At 39.8% G+C, this 25,525-nt stretch overlaps 1 protein-coding gene across 1 annotated transcript in view; it reads left to right on the top strand.

Moving 5' to 3' along the window:
* The first annotated feature begins 13,569 nt into the window (after nucleotides 1–13,569).
* The window catches only part of Dcp2 (decapping mRNA 2), a 48,191-nt gene continuing 36,235 nt past the window's right edge, over nucleotides 13,570–25,525 (top strand). The window contains exons 1-2 of the mRNA XM_004836188.4: nucleotides 13,570–13,818; nucleotides 25,365–25,516. Of these exons, the coding sequence (XP_004836245.1) occupies nucleotides 13,766–13,818; nucleotides 25,365–25,516 (205 nt within the window). The 5' untranslated portion in view covers nucleotides 13,570–13,765. The remainder of the gene's footprint in view (nucleotides 13,819–25,364; nucleotides 25,517–25,525) is intronic.

Genomic DNA, 25,525 nt, shown 5'->3' with positions numbered 1-25,525 from the left:
AAGGCAGGGTGGCAGAGGGGCAACAACAGTTCATGGCAGTGGAAGCCTCAAAAAGCAACGAGAGGTGGGAGGGGCATCACAGAGGAGAAACAGTTCATGGAGACCAGAAGGTAGCAAAAGCAACAAGGGACCTCAGCAGTCTCTTTCTGCTCCTTTTATCTTATTCACACTACCTGGATTGGGGCAGTGCCAAACCAATCACTCACGTGTAGTGGTTTAGTAATCACATGCCCTTAATCCTAGCATCACCTGTTCCAGATTCAGCTACCTTCAAAAAAGACTGCATGAGGCTTTGGGAGGACATCTAGACACGAGCCACAACAATAACCTGTTTAATTAACATTCGGACTTAGGACCAAGGTGTGCTGTTTGGACTTATGACCCACCACTTGGACTTACAACCTTTTTTATTTGTACATTTTTGTACTTCTTGTTTACAGAATCTCAACATTTTTTATTTGTGCAGTACACCTTGTTTATACAGTAATTTTGCTGATTGTACTGTATAGTACTGTCATTTTATGTTTTGTTATACATTACAGCACTGTGTGTAAAAGTTGTACAAATAAAAGCAAAGTCATTAAAAAAAAAAAAAGGAGAGTCCTATGTATGGCAAAAGCCTCCGTTTTAAAGTCCTGGTCTTGTAGTAAATACTTGTGATATCAAATTTAAAAATGGAAAAAAGATATGGACACCCTCTGCTGGTAACAGCTAAAACAAATTTGTTGTTTAGAATTCTGGTTCCTTTGAATTTTCCAGGACTGATCACAGGGCTCTGTCTGGAGAGTGCTGGGTTGGCTGTAGAGACTTATGGGGCATATTTAGCTGATCTTCTTTTCTTGTCTTTTATTTTTATTTTTTATTTCATTTAATTAGATTTATTTATTTATTTTTGGTGTGGTACTGGAGGTTGAACCCAGGGCCTTTGCACTGAGCTACATCTCCAGCCATTTTTATTTTTTGAGACAGTGCCTCACTAAATCAAAGTTGCCCAGGCTGGGCTTGAACTTGTGATCCTCCTATTTTAGCCTTCCAGATTGCTAGGATTACAGGCGTGTGCCATGATGTCCATTTTAGCTAATTATTTTAACAAGATTAGTGGATATTTTGAGGGGCTCATTGTATTTCAATACAAACTCTTAAAAAATGTGATATGAGGTGCTATAAAACAAACCCTTTTTCCCAGTTAAAAAAACTAACAAGGTCAGTTAAGAAAAGAATAACAAACCAGCATCTAGGACACTTGCTCAACAACAAAATTCATTCAACGATGTGATGTAGTATTTAGTCATGGTTAGTAACTTAGTTTCTCAAATTTTACCCAATCAGTGATGGAAAATTAATAACAGAATTCTTAGAAAGTGTTGTAGAGTTTGTAGTTCTGATTTTTAAAATTGACACTTTCTGATAAAGTCCTGAAATAGTTTTATTTTTCCTGATTTCTCCTTCATGCCAAAGAATATTGTTTATTACTAGTTAACTTTCTGACACTTCCATTCTGCTCCCTTTAAATTACTTCTGCTTTCTTGAATACTTAGCAAATATATCAGTGCATGGGAGTTAAACGTGACAGGAGGAGTCAAAACAAGACGGCAAGAGAAAAGGGGACAGTCTACAGTTTTTGGGTTGTTTTATATTAAAAAATACATTTGTATGAATATATTATTAAGATTTTTTTCTTTTTTTGGTGTTGGTACTCAAATCTAGGGCCTCATGCATGCTGGGAAAGTATTCTACCCCTGAGGTACACCACTATCCTCATATTTCTGTTATGTTACATATATGCAACAATTTACATCTGGAATGTTCATCTGTTAATGGCTTGGTTCCCAGCTTGCTGCTACTTCAAGGTGGTAGAACCTGTGAGAGGCAGTATTTAGTGAATTAAAACCTCCAAATGGAGCCAAAAATTAACTTATTCTCTTTCTAGTTATCTTGGGTACTTGTTAAAGTGATACAAATCTGCCTAAGACAATATACTATATTATATATTGCTTATATTTATATACTGTATCTCTAGTCTATATGTATATAAAGAGAACAACTGAACTTGGTATTACTTTGACTTTCTGGTAAAAGTAACAAAAACTCACCTGAGCAAGAATAAGAATAGCTTCAACATACATCTAAACAGAGATTCACTCTTTTTAATTTTTTCTTAAGAGAGCCATTTTTACTTAAGATTTTGTACCTCTTCCCCAGTAACCTCAGCACATATTTGGCAAAAACTCATCCATTTGTTTGCTCTTCAGTTAAATGTTTATGGATTGCCTACCATATGGTGGGGATGTCTAGGCTTTGGGGATTTGATTCGGTGGAGAAGACAAAAGATCCCTGCTTTATTCTAACATATAGCATAGTGGGAAGAGGGCCAAACTTGATTGGAAAAATTCAAATCGAGGAGGCAGAGTGTGAGGGAAATAAAGGAATATGATAGATATAATAGCAGTGACCATTAGAAAAAGTGGTTGGGGAAATTCTTTTTGAAGATGGAATATTAAAGCTATACATGCAGGATGAAAAGGAAGGAATCATGGAAAGAGGGATGGGCAGAACTGTAGGCAGAGGGAATTGTGTGAGGAAGGAGTATTTGGTGAATTTCAAGAGTACTAGTGTGGCTAGCATGCAGTGAGGGACAGAGGACAATAAGATGTAGCTAGGGTGATAGTCAGATCCTACCATGTAAGGTTTCTTAGGCCATCTCATACATCTTAGGTTTTACTCTAAGGGTTATGAAGATTTTTAAGGAGAGTGATATGATAAAATTATGTGTTAAAATCCATGTAAAGGATATCTTAAAATGGCAGGGGTAAAAGACAAAAAAGATGACTTAGGACCCTATAGAAGTAGTCCAGGTGAGAGATGAGGTGGATTGGATTGAGGTGGAGTAAGTTGAGGTAGAGAAAAAGGGATGGATCTTAGAAATGTTTTGGAGGTAGAACTGGGCAGGACTTACTCACATATTGGGGATGGTAATACATGAGAGAAGGTCTAGGAGTAAAAAATCAGGAATCAGGGTCAATCAAACTTCTAGTTTTAGCCACTGGGTGGTTCATGGAATATATTTAATTAGAGTGATTTGGGCTCACCTAATAGAAAGCTTTAACTTGAAAACTCAGAGTCTTAAATAGTTTGGAAGTAAGGTGGGCTTTGACTTTCATCTACTCTAATAGTACTCGGGGAATCTACTTATGTGTAATTTTTCAGATCAGAGCAGAGGCAATTACAAAATTTTTCCCTGGCAGGCCTCATAGGGGAAAGCTGCCCTCCCTGCACCAGCCTTGGTGTACAGTCAATGCACTGCAGTGTCTGAGGGGCTGCACACAAGGACTTGGGTGCCTTTGCATTCCTATTCCCAGCAGAGCAGGCCCTTCATTCCAGTTCAGGTAGGCTCCTGGCAGTTCTGCCTCCATTTCTCTGCAGTCTTTCAGCTTTGCCCTATTCCACTTGTTATTTTTGTCCTGAAGATGATAGTGAGATGATCATAGTAGGTCCAGATATCACAGCCTGACCTAATGACATCTAATAAGAGAACTCAAGGGATTTTTTTTCATGTTAATATTTTAAGAGTCTTAAGATTCATGCTGATAGGACAGTGTAGGTGTGTTCCATCCATGAAATGGCACATGTCCAGGGACTATGACCAAGAAATACAATTGCTTATTGACTTAGGGCAGAGGTAGCTACAGAGCCCTCTCTCTCCTGACGTGAGCCAAGTTGCCCCAGCATCGCCCCAGCAGCTGAGCATCTGATAATAATGCACAAAAGCATGCCAATGCAAACTTTTACTTTTCAGTAAAAAGCTGTTTGTATCGTCGAAAGCTCCGTTATTGTGTTTTTCTTTTAAGACAAGAGATGGTAATGTTTTTTCTAAACTAAAACCTCAGTATTCAGGTTTCATTGCAGTGTTGGCACTCTGTGATAATTAAATGGGTTTTGGGTTACAGTTTGGGCACTTGGTCTCTAAAAGATTCACCATCACTGACTTAAGCCAACCAGGTCCTACCCCTGGAGCCAAGGCATGTCTAGCTTCCACAGAGTTACAGCGTTGCTTGAGGAAAGCCAGAAAGATCACATTTGAATCAGGCTTGAGTTAGGAAAATGTATGGGGTTGGTTGAGAGGCGTGGGGAGTCAGGGTCTGATTCATAATTTGCATAGCCTAGTGCCTCCTGAAGTACTGAGCTCCTTACTCAAAAGGCACGAATAAAGCCCTTCCAAGTAATAGAATATAAAACTTTTTCCTTCCTACCACAGTTTCTTTTGTGACTTATGATGCTTTTTTTAATATATAGTTAGTGCAAAGAAAATTGATATTTTTAATGATTATAATGAATTTTACCCTTCATCTTTATATTGTGCAATGCCAATTTAAAACACAAATATAAGAACATCTAACTTGTATATAGAATCACTGACATTACACAGTTTATATTTCATAATTCATACTTGCATTATGTAATTTCATTTTTATCAGAACAATGGAAATGCTGTACAAAATTAAGTGAACTGCTTGATTTAACTGGTTTTATGTTATTGGGGGTGGGGGGTGAGACAGGTTCTTGCTATGTAGCCCAGGGTGGCCTCAAACTTTCTGAGACTACAGGTATGCACCACTATGCCTGGCTTTATTACCTTTTTTTTGTCTTAAGGGGTAAAGTGTCTTGCTATGTTGCTTAGACTGGCTTCACACTCCTGGGCTCAAGTGATTCTCCTGCCTCAGTCTCTTGAGTAACTGGGACTATAGGCACATAACACCACTGTACTAGGCTGTTACTTCTTGATATGCACATAGCCTACCACCACTCTACCTTTAGCTTACTGATGAATGAGCAGAGACTGAGAAGAAAGAAACTATGGGCTGCCCTATCTTTTCCTTTCTTTTTGTCATAATTGTCAGCATAATGGTGGGTGATTATTGTTCTAGTAAGAATGAAATATATAATGCATATATGAAGTATAAAATATAAATTGTGTAACTTTGTAAAGTAACAATAAAGGATATGATATAGTTTCTTGGTCCTTTGCAATTTTTAAGACTGCTATTGTCTTCTTTTGTATTCAAAGCAAGTTCTGATTCAGAGGAAGATCGGCCTCTCAAGGCTGACAATGATCCCAAATACTCAGCTGCAGCATGCGTATCTTGTTTATACTTTGAATCTTGCTGAATTTCCATGTATTGAGAGTTCATGGAAATTCTGTTCTCACAGGATACTGCAAATATTATATGCAAATGGCAGTGCAAGGAGTGGAGAGGCTTGAGTAGTGGTTAGATCACCTCTGCTTACATACATCCTCCATCGTCCCACCTAATTTCACTTACAAAACATAAGCTCAAAAATAAAATTATTAAGAATTTCAAGATAGAGACTGTTACACCCAGTGAGAGAGAACCAACCAGAGATCAATATTAAATCCACACAGGAGTTTATTACCAGCCGGGACCCAAGCCGAGCATCAGACTCGAGCCCCAACTGGGGGGAGACAAACATGTTTTATACACCTTTGAGGCCAACAGTTTCTAGGCCCCTCTATGGGATAGAACTAGTAAAGCAAGCAAAAGGTACAGAAGCAGAATGTCCTGCTGTTAGAACATTTGTAAAACAATAGTTGATTAATTGTTATTTCTAAAGAGACTTTCTAAGGGGAAGAGGTTTCTAAGCTTCCTCCTTCTAAATTCATCTAAAGGGCAGGCAGGTGGGTCATCCAGCAACAATATGGAGTCTGTTTTGCTAACTAGGTTCCTTCATTCCCCACTGGTTCTTGTAACTTAATCAAATCTTTGATTTCTGTATTTATTCTTTGGATTCTTCCTCTAAAACATCTTCTAAAATCTCATAATTTTGTCTCAACACCATCAGTTTAACTGCATCAACCCTCTGTCTGACATATTTAGTCAGAGCATTTATAATACAAGGTCCCACGAGCAAAAGCAGAAGTAAGATAACTAAGGGGCCTGCTAGAGCAGAAACTAGGGTAGTTAACCATAGGGACCAGTCAAATAGATTTTGAAACCAATTTTGATCCTTTTGTTGAGTATATTTAGTCTTTAAATTTTCCCTGACCATAGCTAAGGTATCTCTAATGACACCAGACTGATCAGCATAAAAGCAACAGGTTTCTCCTAGGGCTACACATAACCCTCCTTGTTTCATGAACAGGAGGTCAAGTCCCCTTCGATTTTGTAGGACCATCTCAGCTAGGGAATCAACCTGGTTTTCTAATCTGGAGAACGAGTCTTCCAGGTGACCTAAATCTCTGGCTACTTGGTGGCTTAGGGCTTTAAAATTTGTATCCTGAAGGATCAGGGAGGAAGTTCCAATAGCCGCTGACCTGGCTACTCCTAATCCCACCAGAATGGGCACTAAAATGGGAGCAGCTCGTTTATTCCTATAGTGCTCAGTGGTTAATCCCAGATGCTTGCGGCCCCCTTTTCCATTATAATACAAGACTTGTAGAACAACACAGCCGGTGACACAAAATAAAGTGGCAGATTGGGTAGCCAAGACTGATTTGGGAATGTATTTAGTCAAGCCCTCAGTGCAAGCAAACCAAGCATATCAGGACCAGGTCTCCTGGCTTGAAACCATGGGGCTGGAACATCACAAAGGGCTTTTCTCAAGCCTGTTGTATTGTAGCCTGGACCTCACTCTGAAGAATCTGAAAAGCTTGAAGAGACTGAAGTAAAGAAACACGAGAATTCTCTGTTATCTGTTTAAGGTTTAACTTAGGGAGGACTGGCAGCGGCCTCCCAAACAAGATTTCAAATGGGGTAAACTTGTCAACATATGGAGTACATCTAACTCTTAACAAGGCTAGAGGAAGCAAATCGGGCCACCTACCGCCAGTCTCTAGAACATATTTAGTCAGAGTTTTTTTTACAGTTCTATTTATCCTTTCCACTTGCCCTGAACTTTGTGGGCGATAGGCACAGTGTAACTTCCAATCAATATGTAGTGCCCTTGCCAACAATTTGGATATCTGTGCTGTGAAGGCAGGCCCATTGTCGGACCCCAGGTAATGAGGGATGCTAAATCGGGGAACTATCTCCTGGAGCAAAACCTTACTTACTATGTTGGCTGATTCTCCATGAGTGGGGAAAGCTTTTACCCAACCCGAGTAGGTGTCAACCAATACCAGTAAATATTTGAACCTATTGCTAGATTTTATTTTGGTGAAATCAAGTTCCCCATGTTCCCCTGGCTCTCTTCCCCATAGTTGATTACCTTTGTTCCTTGGTCTCGTCTTGGAGTTTACCTGTGCACACACCTGACAGCTGGAACTGATGTCCTGGACCATAGAGGTCAGTCCTGGGATTGAAAACTTAGAGCTCATTAGTCTTTTTAACTTTGATTTTCCCAGGTGAGTTAAGTGATGTAACTGATGAAGTAGTTGTCACCCCAGGGCTTGGGGGAGACAAATTTGTTTGTTTGTCCCTTTCCACCATCCTGAGTCCAGTTTTGTACCCCCTTGCTTTTGGTTTTCTTCTTCCTCTTCCAGGGTATACGTGGGTCTTTCTGGCAGGTAGCCAAAGGGCCGGATGGGCAGAATGTCTATTGGCCCCACTGGTTCTCTGGCCACTCATCAGGCCGCATCATCAGCCTCTCAGTTACCGCGGGCCTCGAAGCTGTCTCCTTTTTGGTGGCTTTTGTAGTGAATAATGGCCAACACCCTGGGTTCCCAAATTGTTTCCAATAAGGCCAAAATTTCTTTTTTATTTTTGATAGTTTTCCCTTCTGATGTCAATAGCCCTCTCTGTCTGTAGATGTCGCCATGCACATGGGCAGTGGCAAATGCATACCGGCTGTCAGTGTAGATGTTTACAGCCTTGTCTCAACCTAACAGGGCTTGAGTTAAGGCTATTAGTTCAGCCCTCTGCATTGAAGTCCCTGGCTTAATGCCTGTGTCCATTGCACTTGTCCTCCTGGACTGACTATGGCCGCCCCCGCATACCTGACTCTGTCTTCCATGAAGCTGTTTCCATTGGTGAAGAAGGTCTCATCTGGGCTTTGCAGGGGAACATCAGTCAGGTCTGAGTGGTTGGTGGTGGAAGTTGTCAGAGTGTCCAGACAGTCATGGAGGGGTGTGCATGAGTTAGAGTCCGGGAGTAAGATGGCTGGATTAAGGGCCGTTTCTTGGGTGAATTTGATGCATGGAGCATCCAACAACAGGGCCTGGTACTGAATCAGGTGGGTGTTGGAGAGCCATCATTCTGGGGCTCCTCTCAGCAACATCTCCACCGCATGGGGTGCGGTGAAGACCACCTCCTGTTCCAGGCTGAGCTTATCTGCCTCCTTGACCAGGAGAGTGGTGGCTGCAACTGCCCTCAAACAGGTAGGCCATCCACTTGCCACAGGATCAAGTCTTTTAGACAGGTAGGCCACAGGTCTGTTCCAAGGCCCTAATGCCTAAGCTAGCACTCCTTTGGCTATGCCCCCTCATTCAGCCACAAACAACCGAAAGGGCTTGGTGATATCAGGTAGGGCCAGGGATGGTGCTGACACTAAGGCTTTCTTTAAAGCCAAAAAGGCGCTTTTTCCTTTTCTGTCTAGAGGGACTGTCTCTTGTGCCTGGAGTGCAGCAATAGTGACTTTCCCCAGTTTCTTGGCTAGGACTTTCTCGGGGGCATCACAGTTATCATAAACTTTCTGGGCTATGTTCAGTAGTTCAGTCCTATTCTTTTCCTCAAATCCCTCCAATTTCTGTAATTTCTTTCTAATGTCTGGGGCTGACTGGGAAACAAAGGCCAAATTTAAAGCTGCTGCATTTTGGGGAGTCTCTGGGTCAATAGGAGTGAAAACTCTTTAGGCTTCCAAGAGTCTCTCTAAAAACACAGCTGGAGACTCTGTTTTTCCCTGGCGAGCCTCATTTAAATTAGTGGGCTTTCTGACAGCTGCCTGGACTGCTGCTAATAAGTGCTGGTGGTAGGTCCCCAGCCTCCTCTTACCATCATCATCATCATTGGGGTGCCATTCAGGGTGCTGTGACAGAACTGCCACTTTGGCCCTGGCCGAATACCCCGCAGTTCTGGGAGTGACGCTGGGGTTTGGCCTCAGGGCCTCTTTGACTGCCTGTTGATAAATGCAGTCCCACTCCTCAGTGGTGAACAGGATCTGTAAAAGCTGCTGGCAATCATCCCAGGTTGGCTGATGGGTATGAAAAACAGACTCAAGGAGAGATTAATGCCTGAGGTTTTTCAGAGAAGGGGGGATTCTGATGTTTCCAATTGTAAAGATCATGAGTTGTAAAAGGGACATAAATCAATCCTCCCCCGGGCTCTGTCTGTTTTAAAGGAAAAAGGGAGGAGGAAGATGGGGCTGATGGATCGTAGTCCTGTCCTGATCAAGTGCCAAAGGTCGATCGGGACCTGTGTGGCTCTGACTCCGGTGACCACATTCCAAACCTTGTGAGCAATGTGCATAGAATAAGTTCCCACCGGGGGCCAACCGACTCCAAAACTGGGCCATTTTAATTGACACAGGGTTTGTAATTTGCCTTTAGAAAATTTCATGCCATATTCATCTTCCCTGTCTGTGGAATAAATTTTTTTGAAGTTATTCAAAACATAATCAAGTGGAGTTCCTTCTGTGGACTGTGAGGAACCCATAATTTTAGCCTGTGAAAATGCAAAAGGCACACAGAGCAAGCAGACAGACAACAATAAACAAAGACAAACTTTGGCCAAGTAAAACCTCTGGGGCCAAATGGATTCGGACCCCACCCAGGGAGTCAGTCTTCTGAGGACTCCGACCCAGTGAGTCTGCTTGCCGTCTCGAAGAGACTGTAGGTAGGGGAACCTGTGCCGTGTCCAGCTTCCTCCTGCCTACCCACAGTGCACTAAGAATCATTTGATTCTTACCTCTAGAGGCTTTCCTGATAAACTTCTGCAGGTCGGTTGATCGGTGATAGGGCCCAACTGGGACCAGCCTACCAGGAGCCCCGGAATACCATCAGGGTGGCCTCTCTTTCTGCAGACCAGTGTCCAGAGGGGACAAATACTGCCAATGTCTGATCCTGGTCTCTCCTAAAAGAAACAATGACTCCAAGATAATAAGCTCCAGAGCAGCTGGCTATCTCACTGGGGCCTCCAAGAATGTTACACCCAGTGAGAGAGAACCAACCAGAGACCGATATTAAATCTACACAGGAGTTTATTACCAGCTGGGACTGGAGCCGAGCATCGGAGTCGAGACAAACATGTTTTATACACATCGGGGGGAGACAAACATGTTTTATACACTGTTGAGGCCAACAGTTTCTAGGCCCCACTACGGGACAGAACTAGCAAAGCAAGCAAAAGGTACAGAAGTGGAATGTCCTGCTGTTAGAACATTTGTAAAACAATAGTCGATTAACTGTTGTTTCTAAAAGACTTTCTAAGGCGAAGAGATTTCTAAGCTTCCTCCTTCTAAGTTCATCTAAAGGGCAGGCAGGTGGGTTGTCCAGCAGCAATATGGAGTCTGTTTTGCTAACTAGGGTCCTTCAGTGACAGCAGAGCATTAACCCAAACTTGCAGGGCCCATGTATAGTTCACACCCATACCCACAAAACGGGTCCTGGGTAAACTGGTGCTAAGTAAGCAAGCAAGAATGTACATACAGGGTATATTTACTGAAACAAGGAAGACTGATTATAAAAAAATAGCTCAGGTATAAAAAACCAAGACACTTTATGCAGCAATAATTATATATGGCCCATACAAAATCTGCAACAAGTGCTCCGGGTAGCTCTACTCTGAGCAGTAGGCTTACAGATCTTTGCCCTTGTTTCAACAGTGTGGCTCTGTTGTCTTGAATCCCTAGCTTCCAGCTTGTAAAAGGAGAGAAAATGTAAAAATTCCATAGGCATTTCAGGAGCTGTACTTGGAAGCTTAGTATACCACTTTTGTCCTCATTCCATTAGTCAGAACTCAGTTTCCTGGTTCTATCTAAATGCAAGGGGTCAGCAAGACTGAGACAGAGATAAAGGGAGTTTTGTTTGTTAGTAGCATTTTAGTAGCTTTGGGAGATGATCAAACAGAAGGAGAGAGTGGGGCCAACAGAAAAGGCAATTATATGTTGCTCCATAAGCACTAAATTGAACCATAAGAAGTTTACAGGGATGTGAAAAAGCTTTGACAGACTTAGTTTAACCATACTCAATTTATTTTTGTGTGCTAGAGATTGACACCAGGTATGCTATGTAGGATACAGCTTTCACCGAGCTATGGTATATACTTCAAACTTTTGGTGGATTAATGAATAGTCAACTTGGAAAGCCCAGCTGAACTGAATCAGTATGATTTGGGCATGGAAGATCCACCTGAGGATTGTGGCCAATGGCATAAAAAGAGAACTGGAGGGGAAGATCGTGGGCTGATGATTTTTTAGGAGAAGCTTGCTGCAGTTGGTTTTCCTGATGTGAACCTGGCAGTTCTCCTTGGAGGAGGAGCTTGGGTCTTGCAGTCACTTGCTGCCCCTGGGACAGATGGGGTTGTGTTGTCCCAGGAATAGCCTTGAACCAATGACTGATGATCAAAGTTTGTATATAAATTTCCATCTTTCTTACTCCTTGAGTGGGATAACTCTTAGGCATGTTTGCACTGGGCTTGTGAGTTCTTCAGATGGATTAGGATCCAGTTACCCACAGTGTTAACTTTCTTAATAAGCCCTTTAGTGGCTTTCTTACCTTTGACTCTTTTCTAGGCTCCCCTGCCAGTGTTTCGTAGGGTACCTTCCTTACAGACTACTTGAACTCAAGTCCTTTCTCAGGGGCTGGTTCTTAGGAAAACTAAGACTTGTCCCATGAGAGGACTGAATAAAGTAAATACTCTAGTGTGTGCTCTTCTACTTGACACCCAAAATACAGTGCTTCCAGCTGGGCCTGGAAGCATTTTTAGTGAATTTGTCCAGCCAGAAAGAATAACCTACGTATACTTCTACCAGGTGTTTCCAATGAATAGCACAACCGGCTCATTCTACAGTGAAACTCAGAAAACAAGTCCCACCCATGTGCTGAGAACTTCCAATCAGCTTTTATAGCACTTGATTTCAGGTTTTTAAGGCCTTACTCTTAAGTACCAGTGAATACTCAGAGACTACAGGAAATTAATGACTGATGGAGACCAATTTCATAGCAGTTTGGAGGAATAGAAACTAGGAGAATGAAACTTCAATAAGTATTATTAATATTTAGAAAATAATGTATCTTTGAAGCAGGAATATAACATCACAAGAAAGCAACATTTGAAGAACAAAAAATTAAGTAAATATTTCTATAAGTGCTTGAGAGAGAAATTTGAATTCTCCAAGAACAAAAGGACGGAGTTGGAAAACTGGAGTATAAAATGGGTAGTGACAAGATTCGCATCATGCTAAGGGGTATAAAGCATATCAAAATCAGCAGGTAGTAAGGAGATGACTGAAAGCTGAAAAGATAGTTGCCCAGGCCAAGAAAGGAGACAGAGGCACTTAGGCAGCTATCTCAGGAGTACGGAGAAATTATGCAAAGCTAAAGACAGTGGATTTTGACAGAAATTAAGAAAAAACTTGGGAGCCCATATCCCTGGGTTCCCAGTAACTGCCCTGTGGCCTGATCTTCTGTCCTCCTTGCAGACTCCAGTGGGGTGAGTCCCTTGCTCCCAGTACCCTGTCCCCTACCTCAGGGTGCTGCCGAGAGGCCCCACCCTGCCCTTTTGCACTAAGAGATCAGGCAGCTTGTGTGCTAGAAGAGTCATATAGGAATAAGGGTGGTTTTGTTTTTGTTTTTGTTTTTTTTAAAAAACAGACTAAACTTGTGATTGAGCAGGGGTGTGTGTGTGTGTATATGGAGATACTGCGGGTCTCATGTAAGAGGAGGAACAGATGAATTCCTTTTCTCAAAGGATCTCGAGTGTATTGGACTCCATTAAGCAAAATGAGGAATGAGTACCTTAGAGTGGGTTGTGGGTGTGTAGGGAGTAGAATACTTAACAAGTTCAGGTTCAGTCTCTGTTTCCCGACTTCACTAGGTGTCAAATAGCGCGACTAAATTCCTGGGGATTGTTTTCTTTATATTTGGGACTAAGTGCCTGGGGAGGGATTGAGGTTAACAGTATCACAATGGTGTGCTTTCTTCAGGGGTTTGTAGTAGAGGAATATCTCTAGGCCTGGAGCTAGTGGGGGCTGTGTTGACTGTGTGCGCAAGATAGCTGGTGAGAAAAATCATGAACACACACTTGTGCTTAACAAATACAGTACTCAAGGTCTGCCCGGCAGAGCTAATAACTGGTCAGTCCAGAGGGGGTCGAGCAGACCACACCGAAGCCCCGGATGTTGGTCTCGTCCTCAGGGGAAAACCTGAGCTTTCTAAACTTCCCAGTACTGCATAGGAGGGATGACACGCATGCGCCTACGCGTCTCCAGGGTTCAGTCAAAGGCGGCGGGAAGTTAGTTTTCTGAGCAGGAACTGAGCAGGTAGAAGGCGGATTGGAGACGACGGACCAATAAACAAACGTCTCATTGGCTTAACCTGCGCAGGCTCCCCATCCACCGGATTCTTATTGGGCCTTTCAAGCAGAGCGGGGGCGTGACTCCCGGGCTCCGCCCCACGCCTAGACCCAGCTTCGGGTTCGGGGCTGAGGGAACGGGACGGAAGTGAGCGGGTCCCGCCCCTTTCCGCTCTCGCTTTCGTCGGAGCGGTTGCTGCTGCCGTTGCCCCTGCTCTCCGGCGAGCCGGAGTCTCCGTGCTGTACCTCGGTCACCGGCCGCGCGGAGCCGGGATGCACTGCTCCTGCTGTGGGTCCTCATCATGGAGACCAGACGGGTGGAGATTCCCGGCAGCGTCCTGGACGATCTCTGCAGGTACCGCGCTGCCCGGCCTCCTTCCGCCTCCCCGGCTCCTCAGTCTCGGACCCTAGCGGTCTCTCGGCCTCGTCTCCCCGGCCTGTCCAGGTCCTCGCTCCCCGCTTTCGCCCCGTTTAGCTTCTCCGTCGCGCCTCTCCCCGACGCCGCCGCCCTCAGGCCGCCTGGGTCTCGGGTCGCCGCCCGTCACGGCGTTTCCGCCTGTGCCGCCTCCCCGCCTGAGCCTAGTTTTTAGCTCTCCCCTTTTCCCTCAGCTGTTTCCTCTGCCTTTGCCTTCACTCACCATCTCCCTCTTCTCTCCCTGTCTGTAGGAGACCCCAGTATGTTAATATAAATGTTAGGATTCCAGGATACGCAAGTTTTCACACTTAGTTAACCTTTGTATATTCTTACTCATGTCCGTGGCATAAAAAGAATTACCAGTTCTTTTCATCCCAGGACTTGGTGTGAAGGAGATACCTAGAGCTGGTTTGTTTTTTATTCTTCCTTAATTATCCCACCTGAAAAGAAATTTTCGACTGCTAGGTTTTAAGACGGGGCATATTTTCCCAGGTAGCCAAACACGTGTAAAATATATTTAAAATATTTTCTCGAAGTAGAGTCATTGCACTGTAACCGAGTTGTCACCGACTATAGGTGGACTGCGAAATAATTTAGAGTAGGAGTAGAAACTATGATAAAATAACACCTGTTCACTTGTAGTTACAGTGTTTAGGTTAAAAGTGAGACAGTAGATATGTTGCATTCAAGCTTTCATTGTTAAGGAAAGAGCTAACATCTGTAGAATTTGTGCTGTGCTAGGCACTGGCTAATTTTCCAATTTCATCTGAACAAATGGATTCAGAGACTAATTTGTGCAAAGTCACATCCATCCTAATTAACAAACTCGAGATTTTTAGCCTATATCCCCCTAACTGCTTGTGCTTTCTCTAGGTGAATATAATAAAGTCGAACATTTTAAATCACAAAAGAAAAGTACATGTAAACATGTTAATTTGCAACTAATAATTAATGTTATTCTACTTGGGCAATGGAAGAATTAGAGTTTTTGAACCGTGATAGATTCAGATAAATCCTTAAAAGGCTCTTATTTTCTATGATCCCAAATTTGGTAGAAAAAGGAAAAAATTTGGTATATATATATGTCTGGATAAATGCCTAGGAGAATACGAATCTAAAGTCGGGTTATTAGATTGTGATCTTTGTGTTTCCAAGATTTTAAAAAAATTGTGCATTTTATGCTTAGAAAAAAAATTAAAGATGAGTACTGTATTTTAAAAGGTGAGTGAGTACTGTAGTAATTGTGGGCTCATGGGGTAAAAGTTGATTTTGAAAAAGATGAGATAAGCTTATACATTTTTATGGGCATCTGAACCAATCTTAGAGATAGTGGAGTTGATAGGTAAATTACCTAAGGTTACATCATTTAAAGAAGTGTTATTCTAGGTGTTGAACTCATTTCCATAATTTGTGTTGCTTTTTTTATGTTGTGTTTTTAAACATGTTAAACATCTGTGAAATGTTAAAGATACTTGATTTTCCAATAGATGTGTTTAAATTATTTTCTTAGACAAATCTTTTGGAATAGTTTTTCCTGTAAGGTTTTTTTAAAATTTTCTTACAATTATAAAATTTAGGTGTATAGGTAAGAAGGTAATATATTAACAAAATTAGGGCTATAAACTAGTAATGAAACCAAATCTTAAAACTTCAAGTTTTAAAAGTACTGCTATAGTTATATCTTTATTGATTAATTTGAGATTTCTTATGTTAATCAAGCTTTTCATTATGGGTTTAAATTTTTTCTTAATTCCTATAAAAATAAATCTCAAGTTGAAAGGTTAATTTTCTCTACTTCTTTGTAGTCTAAGGTGGCTCTCAATTTATAAATTCTGTCTAGATTCTTGTTTTTACTCTTCATTTTCTCCCCAGTTCTATTGCTTTGTTATTACATTAGTATATGTTCAGAGCTTTTTTTTTTTGGAATGATTCTTTTGATAAGTGACTTACTGCTGCTAATCACGCCTGTTTAGTCATTGTTGTGTATTAAGTAGTTTTGGAGAAATGTAAAAGTTCAAGCTAATTTTGATAAGAAACATTAGAGAACACTTAAGTTTTCAAATTATGACTAACCATTAGGCTGCTTTTAATTAGGATATAGAGTGTTATTTTTAGATTCCTTAATATGCAATGTTTTATTTACTGGAATACCATCCTGTCATTACAAATTCCTGAGGCAATTACCAAACAATAAATTGAAAGAAAATATTTTTGTGTTGAAACATGTATACTTGATGACTTGTGAAAACAAAATTTTGAGCCAAACAGCATGAAAGAATTTACGCTGATAACACTGATTAATTTCTGAGGAGTGGAATTAAGGAGGGAAAGAGGAAGACTTAACATTTCCTAGTAGGCAAAGATTGCTACATAAAATGTATGTAGAAGTAATGTAAACCTGGCGCATCAGGGAACATGTTTGTAGTCCCTGCTCCTGGGGAGACTGAGGCAGGAGGATTGCTTGGGCCCAGTAGTTTGAGACCAGTCTGCTCAACGTAGTGAAATCTTGTCTTAGAAGGGAAAAAAGAAAATGTATCTTTAAAAATAATAAAGTAAATCTGCAGCATTTTATGGTGATATGTGATACGCCATAATTTTTTACATTAAAGTGAAATATTTCAATAGCGCCCCCCCCCACGTCAAGTATAGAGATTTTTAAATACTGTGCAAAATAGTATTGAAAGTTTGAGTAGTTTAAGTGTTTAAATTGCTTGTTAAAGATTGGGAAGCATTTTTTTTTTTTTTTGGTACCGGGGATTGAACTCGCAGCGGGAGGCGAAACCACTGAGCTAAATCCCCGGCCCCAGGAAGCATGTTTTTAAAGTAAAACTGAAAACTAGAATTTGGTAAGTTGTTTCTCTTCCAAAGAAATGCTTGGAATTTTTTAAAAAATCCCTTTAGTATTAGATGGAAAGGCCACTCTACTGTTAAAAAGGAGAAAGATATTTTATGGTGATAAAATATCAGATGTTGCCACTGTTTTGGAGCACATGTTAAGTAATTTGTTTTTGTTTTGTTTTGTTTTGGTATCGAGGATCGAACTCTGGTCCTTGTGCTTGTGCAGCAGGCGGTGAAACCACTGAGCTAAATCCCCGACCCAACATGTTAAATAATTTGTGTTCATCTCAGCTAGCCATTGTGGTGTTGAATTTTATTGAAACAGTTTTTTGGTTTTTGGAGTTTTTTTTTTTTTACTGGTTGGCAGTCTTTGTGCTAATCTATCTGTGGGAATGTTAAAAAGATAATGTTATGTGAGATATTTTTCTATAACCGATAATTTTAACTGTTACTGTATATGTGTATATATACAAACTCAAACTTTTTTTTTTTTTTTTTGAGACAGGGTCTCACTATGCAGTTCAGGCTGGCCTTGAACTCAAGGCAATTCTCCTGCCTCAGCCACTCGAGTGCTGGGACTACACTTGACCCATCATTCCTGGCCACAAACTCACACTTTAAAATCTTTAAATGAGGAATATTCACAAAGTGAAAACATTAAACGTAATTTTCATGTTATCAAAATTGCCTTTTGCTTATAAACTTTCCTCAAATTTTTAACAAAAAGATGTAGGGCCGGGGATTTAGCTCAGTGGTGCTGCGCCTATCTCGCAAGGTCCTGAGTTCGATCTCTGGCACCAAAAAAAAAGTGTAATTATGTGAACAGTTTTATTTAAAAGTCAGTGCCAGTGGATTTATAATTGAAAAGCAATGTTCTCTTGTCAGCCTTTTCAATTCATGTTTTGTGTTTAGAGGCCTTGGCTTTTCTTGCTTTATGTTGAATTATTCTGGTAGATATTTTATGTTTTAAATATACTATGTAGGGGTTTTTTTGTTGTTGTTAAAATACTAAAGGATTTAGTTTCACCTTGATAGCTATTAGATGAGGGTTTAAGTCAGCACACCTACTATGGGCCTTGTCTTATTTTCAGGATATTGTAGTTATACATATCACTATTTTGAATTGCTGCCTGATTTGCCTTGTGACCTTTATATACTTAGAATTATATTTCTGTTTCATGAATGTACAGACTCTGTTGAGTCCCTGTTTGATAAGTCCAGGCAATTAGTATTCCCTCATTTCCATTTTTTATTCCTTTCCTCAGCTGCTGTCCAGAGAAACTTAAAAAATAAGATTGGTACTATTTATATTTCATTTTATAACCTTGTAAAATGTTAAACTTTTTACTGTTTGTTGATTTTAAGAGCTGAAGAATAATAAAAGCATTTGTTATGTACTATAAGGAGGTACATATTCTTCACAGTAGAGGAAAGTCTGCAGTGGCCAAGATTTTGTTTCTTTTCTATAGGGCCATAGTGATAAGAATCTTGAAGGAAAATGACCAAATGAATTTTTACATTCTAACAGTTAGTCAAAATAGTGTTACCTTTTAGTTTTTTCTTTAGAGAAAGAAGGGTATGTTTTCCTCTAATTCCCTAATTCCTTTTGTCTTCTCCTTTTCCTCCTCCTTTGATTGGTCACTGTTCTAAATTTTAGCTTTGTGTTTGTACTGTGATTCTCCTGTATGTTGCTCCCCTCTTCCCCAGAGTTTCTAGCCTTTTTTCTCTCTCCCTCTCTTTCTACTTTGTTATATTCTTGTTGAATCCTAAGTCATAACCTTTTGTTCTACAGAATTCTTTTTTCCTATAAACTGTCCTCTTAGAGACCTCCACTTTCCCAGTATGTTCTGGATCGGATGTTCCCTAGGGTGGCTAAAACATTGGTGTGCTAGATTCATTTTCACAACTCTCCCAGGTTGTATCCTTTCTTGGTTTTCATTCATGTTTTGCTGGTTCATATTTTAATTTCTTTTGAGGGGGTCATTGGGAATAAACTTTCTCAGTCCTTATGTGACTGAAATGTCTATTTCTCGCCTTGAACTTATGTTCCCAGATGGCTTGGGTCCTGCACTTTGAGTAACCAGGCTGTGGGCAGTATCTTCAACACTACAGTCTTTCAACTGAGCTTATTTTGGTAATAATAGAATTTCTAAGGACTCTTATTCAATGATTTTGTATTTAAAAAAGAAAAAAGTATTTCTGCTCTGAAAAAGCTCTTCTTTTTTTTTTGGTACCAGGGATCAAACTCGGGTCTTTGCACTTGCACAGTAGGCGGCGAAACCACTGAGCCAAATCCCCAGCCCTGAAAAAGCTCTTTGTACATCTCTCTGAGGAAAGAGTTCTGCCCTGTAACCCTCGCCCCACACTCCTCCATGTTGGGGATTAAATCCCAGGGCCTTGCACATGCTGGGGAAGTGCTATACCCACTGAGCTACATCCCAGCTATTTTTAAAAGCTTTTATTTTGAGACAATTATTATAGAGTGAATTATGGGAAAGAATGTGTACGATAGAGGAAACTGACACGACTTAGCATCCTGCCAATCATGTTGTCATAATTGTATAAGATGTAGTACATAGGCGTGAATCTTAAATAAGGTCCAGGTGAAGAAAGTTACTGCAGGTCATGCAGGCAAGTCTTATGGAATTTTGGAATTTTCTGGGCAGGCTGGGGAGGTCTTTGCTTTTCTTATGTCTGCCTCTGAGTAGTAAGCCTTAGGACAAGAGTTGGAAGTTGGCCCTGGGTATTGCTCAGGTTCAGGTGAATGGAAGGGAGTGGTCTTGTAGTGGGAGGAGGGGAGCTTCCCCATAGCCCCCAGTTGTACTATCTGTATTAATAACATTAGAACAGGATCTATAAAAGGATACCTTAGAACTGAAAACAGATTTTGGGAATTAAAAATAGCAGAAATAAAAATCTCAGTAAATGACTTGGCTTTATATATTAAGGAATTGTCCCAGAAAATAGAGGGGAGAAAGAGCAAAAGTAGGAAATAATAGAGAAAGGTAAAAAATCATAAGAGGATGGTTCCTTGAGGCTTTTTACCACTGAAGAATGAGAGTCCAAACATGAAGATCCGTTGAGTGACAGTATGGTGGATAAAAAAGACATTAGAAAATTCTGAAGGAAAATGTTTTTCCAACCTAAAATTCTTCACTTAAATTAAGTGTGAAGATACAGATAATTTCAGTATTTCTCTGCATCCTTCCTTCAGAATGTATGGGAAAATATATTTCATGAAAACAGAAGAGTGCATTAAAGAGGAGAAAGACAAGGACATGAGCTCTAATCCAAGATGAAGAAATAAGGAACCATAGGATGCTAGAGAGAGGATAGTATAACAGATGTGAGCCAAGTATAGAGGATAACTGGTCCAAATTGAAATAGATCAAAAGAATCAGTCTCTAAGGTGAAAACATGGATCTAAATCTGGTCCAAATTGAAATAGATCAAAAGAATCATAGTCTCTAAGGTGAAAACGTGGATCTAAATCAACAGTCTTGGGAAAAAAATTAGAAAATTAGTGAAAGGTTAAATTGGTGAAATAGTGACAAGTACTGCATAGAGAAAATGAAGCAAAGGCAATGATGGCAGTTATTGGGCAGGTAAAGGATTGTATGGGAGACAGATCACAGTTCATTCATATGACTTATTTGTGAATTGCATTAAGAGTCAATGTAAAGACTAGAGGCTCATCTATCTGCCAAGTGATAAGATGGACAGCACATTTTGTTGATCTTAATTGGCTTTACTTGGAATTCTAGAATTGGGCAACACTTCTATAAAATAGCATAAGTATTCCATTGAGCTGAGCAAAGAGGTTGGTTTTATGGTAAGAGAAACATTGAAGAAAGAAAGAAATAACTTTTGAAGTTCTTTTCCTTGGAAGGCAGAGTCAGGGCAGTAGAACAATAGAAAAATAATTGATAGGTTAGCATTAGGTTACCTAAAGTTACGTTTTTGTTTGGTAAAGATTAAACCCCCGGAGGACTTCATTACCATCTGTTTGATTATCATTGAAGCTGGCCTTTGGGAAATTTAGCTGTTATCTTCTGAATTCTGAGAAGGTCAGATAACAGCTTAGTTTGTCTTTGTGACTATTTTGATATCTAGTCTGGTCACTCGAGGCCTAGTGCAGGATCTTAGTCCAAGAACAAGGGCCTCTTATAATTTTTACTTAAAACATCTATCCCAGTAATTATCCACTCAGAGTGATTTTGGTCCTCTCAGATCGTTTGGCAATATTTGGAGATACTTTTGGTTGTTAAAACTTTGCTGGAAATGCTGCCATACATCCTGCACTGCACAGAACAGCATCTCTAACAGAATTACCTGCTTCAAAATGTCAGTAGTGCCAAAATTAAGAAACTAACCAAAACTGATATAATTGTGTTGGGAGAATGGAAATATGAGAAAGGTATGTGGATAACTGTAAAATGATGTCTAACTCTTTGAGAAGCTATTGTAAGGGAAATAGGTCAAACAGAATTTCTGGTTTTATTTATTTTTATTCATTTATTTTTTGGTGCCGGGGATTGAACTCAGGACCTTGCATTTGTGAGGCAGGTAGTGGCACCACTGAGCTAAATCCCCGGCCCCCGGGTTTTATGTTTTTGAGGGCTCTCCATACTGATTTCCATAGCTTACATTTGCATCAGTGGAAAAGAGTTCTTTTTCCCTGCAACCTCCCCAGCACTATCTGATTTCTTGATGACCCATGCACATCTGTGTTTATACCAGTACAGTTCATAATAGCTAAAAATCTTGGAAGTGGCTTGTATGCACATCAACAGATGAATACATAAGGAAAATGTATTTATTAATAAATAATAGAGTACTACTCTGCCATAAAGGGTAAACTTGAATCGTTTATAGGAAAATGATTCACCATGATACCATAATGTTAAGTGAAGTAAATCAGACACACAAGCTTAAATATTGCATGGTTTCTCTTACATGAGAAACCATGCAATATAAAGAGTAAAAGATAGATAATAGAGAATAAGAAAGTAGATATTTTACACATGAGAGGGGGCACCAAGAGATGGAGGGAAGGGCTAGGGAGGAGAAGAAAGGGGATGAAAAAGAATTAAGATATGTTACAAACTTGTACCAACTCCTCATGAGGAATGTAATCATTACTGTAAACATGTATTAATAAAAAATAAAAATTGAAAAAGTTAAGTATCAATCAGAAAAAAAAGAAGTATGGGGGAATGAAAGTGGAAATAGTTAATGCCTCATCTTCCGTAGTGGAAGTCAATAGAAAATGCCTCAGACTTGAGTTCAGAGAAAAGAGGACAAGCTTGGGGGGGCGGGGGGCGTTCCAAGAGGTCTTGCTGTACAGTTCAGTCTGGCCTTGAACTCCCGGACATCGTCCTGGCTCAGCCTGTAGAGTGCTGGGTCCACAGGCATGTGCCGCACCATTCTTGGCAAGGACTGTTTTTTGTAGTTTGGTTCTCTGAGCTTAAAATGGACAGTTGTAGAGTAGTCTGAGCATGTGCGGATCAAGGTTGAGCCCTAGATTTCATAAACAATTTTATGGGATCATTTTTCTGGCTGTTCTTCTTGCCATCTCTCTAGAACTTGTGTGTTCCCTAGGGCTTGCCGTTTTGGTCCTATAGCCAGAAAACCATGCTGTACACTTAATGTTACTGTCTATGTCTGGGACTAGCCAGCCAGAGAACAGACAGAAAAAGCAATAGAGATTGTCTGTACTCTTCTGGACTCATACAGCTCTTGACATTGGAAAGGAAGGTTCTTGTTCCTTAGGGTTTTAGGCTATGTAGGTCCTTATTGCTGTTACCTCTAAAATCGTGATAAATCGCGATAGGACTGGTTGAGGGCTGGGGCCTGAAAGAAAGGAGAAAAGAAAATTAGAGAGGATTTCTTCCACCGTCTCCCAAGCAGTAGAGGATGCCAGTAGATTCTTTTCTTAATCATTGAGGCAGAACTCAAGAACTTTTGGAACTTTCTCTGTCATTGACTGATGCCTACTTCCAGCCCCCAATCCAGGATAGTGGGTAACAGACAAGTGGAAAGGGGTAGATTCACTTTGATTCTGGTCTTTTCAGAACTTTCTGCTGTTTTCTTTTCATAGTTCCAAAGTAGCTATTTTGTATATCTGTTCGTGTTTTATAGCTGCATTTGATGAGAGGAACAGATTAGTGCATGCTTAACCAGGAAGAATAATCTATAAGCATTTAAAGGTAAACTATAATCCAGGTAATATCTTTGCATATTTTTATTACTGTAATTTGCTAGACTATTGGGAATAAAAATATGCAAAAATAAAATATTTACCTCACAACTAATTTGGAAAGGTTTATGGACAATAGTAATAACCATGTAATTCCTATGATAGGAGTCTGAGAGTATGTGGTATGATCAAAAATGTGAACGTTTGAAGAAATTTTTAAAAATTTTATTATAGTAAAAGACATGTTTCTGTTATTAATCTCCCTCAAAATATTCCCCCTTGCTTTGGAGACATTTATCCATTGTACTTGGAGCTTTCTGAAGTGAGTGTGGAAGTCTGCTTTCATGAGTGTCTTCATTCACTTTCACTGTCATGAATCCTAGATGTCCTGCATTGATTCAGAATGATTACCTTTAATGGTCATTTTGACTTTGAGGAAGAGCCAGAATTCACCCTGTGGCAGATCCAGTGAATAAGGTGGATGAAGATACACCATACTGTTTATGAGTCTGCCTTTCTTTTGGATGGCACCCAGCAGCAACATTCACTATATTTCTTTCACTATATTTCTTTATCACACCTCATAAAGGACTTCCAGAAGTACTTCAGAAAATGGCGAGAATGATATGAGTGTTCAGAGCAAGAGAAATGTTTTGAAGGGGATCAATGGCAATATATCTTTTATAATTTAGAAAACTAAAGCACTGTATATTTTGACCATACTTCATTTATAAGTCTGTTTTGAGGAGTCTGTTGTACTTATATGGTACTTACATGGTACTTACATGGTAGTGTTTGTAAGTTTCAGGATGAATGAGCAGTTTCTAGGTATGTAGCTCAGTGGTGTGCTTGCCTCACATGGGCAAGGCCCTGGGTTCAATATCCAGTCCAACGAGTGGAAGGGAGAAGATTTATCATTTTGATAGATGGATGTGGAAAGGGGCAGATGAATACAGTATAAAAATGGCAGCTACAAGTTCCAAGAATGAGGTCTCACTAGATACAAAGAACCTCTCAGTGATAAGAGATTGAATAGTTGGGCAGGAACTAGATCCCAAATGTTGTACAGCGGGGTTTTGGTTTTATGCTTTAGCTAATGTTAGATTTTCATATTTGACCTTTTGTTCTTAGTATATATGCAGTTTAAGCTCCTTTTCCCCATCATTTTTCTGTATTGAAACAGATTACTGTTTGTATGTTTGTCTTATTTCCTTATTCTTTATTGGATGTTACTCTAATCTTGTAATTTAAAAATATTTCCTTGAGATTTGATTGGAAACTTAAGAGCCAAGAGTCATTTAGTACCATCACTAATGAGTAATGTAAGTGATCAAACTGGTGATACTATTTTTAGTTTTTAAAAATGACTAAAAATAGTTGAGCCAAGTGAAAGACCGACAAAACGCAAGAGTTTCAGTGTGATTCCCTTAAGACTATGGAAAATGCACACTAATCTCTAGTGACCAAAAACAGATCAGTGATTGCCTGGAAATACGAAGAGGGTTGACACAATGATTTCAAAGGGAAGAAAGGAAATTTGGAAGGTGATGGATATGTCCATTATCTTGATTGTGATGATGATCAAGGGTACACCCTCATGTAGAAATAAACAGTACACGTTAAATATGTTTATATCCTCAATAAAATTTTACTAAAAAAATGACTTTAAAAATACCTGTGAGCTCATTTTATTTAGTTCAACATATCTCTCATGTTTACTAGAAGTTACCAAAAATGCTTAGCAAAAAAATTAGTAGATGCTTAATGACGGCTCATTTTCAGTTGGATTTATAAATTCTACCTTATCTGTTTCACCTAGAGGATTATCACATATATGTGTATGTATAATACAGTACATTATGTACATTTACATAATAGAAGACATTTTTCCATCTTTTCTCCACTGTACTTAGAAAACACAATTTTGGATTTTAAAAAATAAATTTCATGAAAGTGAGTTTAAACCAGGACTATACAGATTAGGTTCTTTGGAAAGTGTGTTATGTTAAAGAGCAGCAAGAGAATATCAGTTTCTCTCTTTGACAGTATTTCTTTGTAAAGTTTTATATGTGAAGGTTAATCACATATGAAATGTTGGTATTAAATTTTACAAATATATTTGCATATATGGTTGGAAATGTTACTAGACATGGAAGGAAATCCTAGTGAAGGATGTTTTCCTTCCCACTTTGTTAGCTTTTATTTCTATACTTGTAAACAGAATATACAGACCCTTAAATTCCATTTCGAGATAAATGTTGTATCTTGTTTTCTCTGTCCGAAAACTCATTTCTCTTACGCTGATTTCCACAAATTCTAATTACTTCCTTGATTGGAACTCCTTTTGATCCCTTTTCTAAGTTGTGGGTCGGGGTGAAACAGTTTCATAGATTAAAATAAATCATTACAATTGGTAAATGTAATTTTGTATGTGTTTTGTTTTTGACAGCCGATTTATTTTGCATATTCCCAGCGAGGAAAGAGACAATGCAATCCGAGTGTGTTTTCAGATTGAACTTGCCCATTGGTTTTACTTGGATTTCTACATGCAGAACACACCAGGATTACCTCAGTGTGGGATAAGAGACTTTGCTAAAGCTGATATCCTTT

The sequence above is a fragment of the Heterocephalus glaber genome, unplaced genomic scaffold, assembly GCF_053883595.1.
Source record: "Heterocephalus glaber isolate CG9 unplaced genomic scaffold, H.glaber_assembly_v1.0 deba00001606, whole genome shotgun sequence".
In the NCBI taxonomy this organism is placed as follows: Eukaryota; Metazoa; Chordata; class Mammalia; order Rodentia; family Bathyergidae; genus Heterocephalus; species Heterocephalus glaber.
This window is presented reverse-complemented; position numbering and strand designations above follow the sequence as displayed.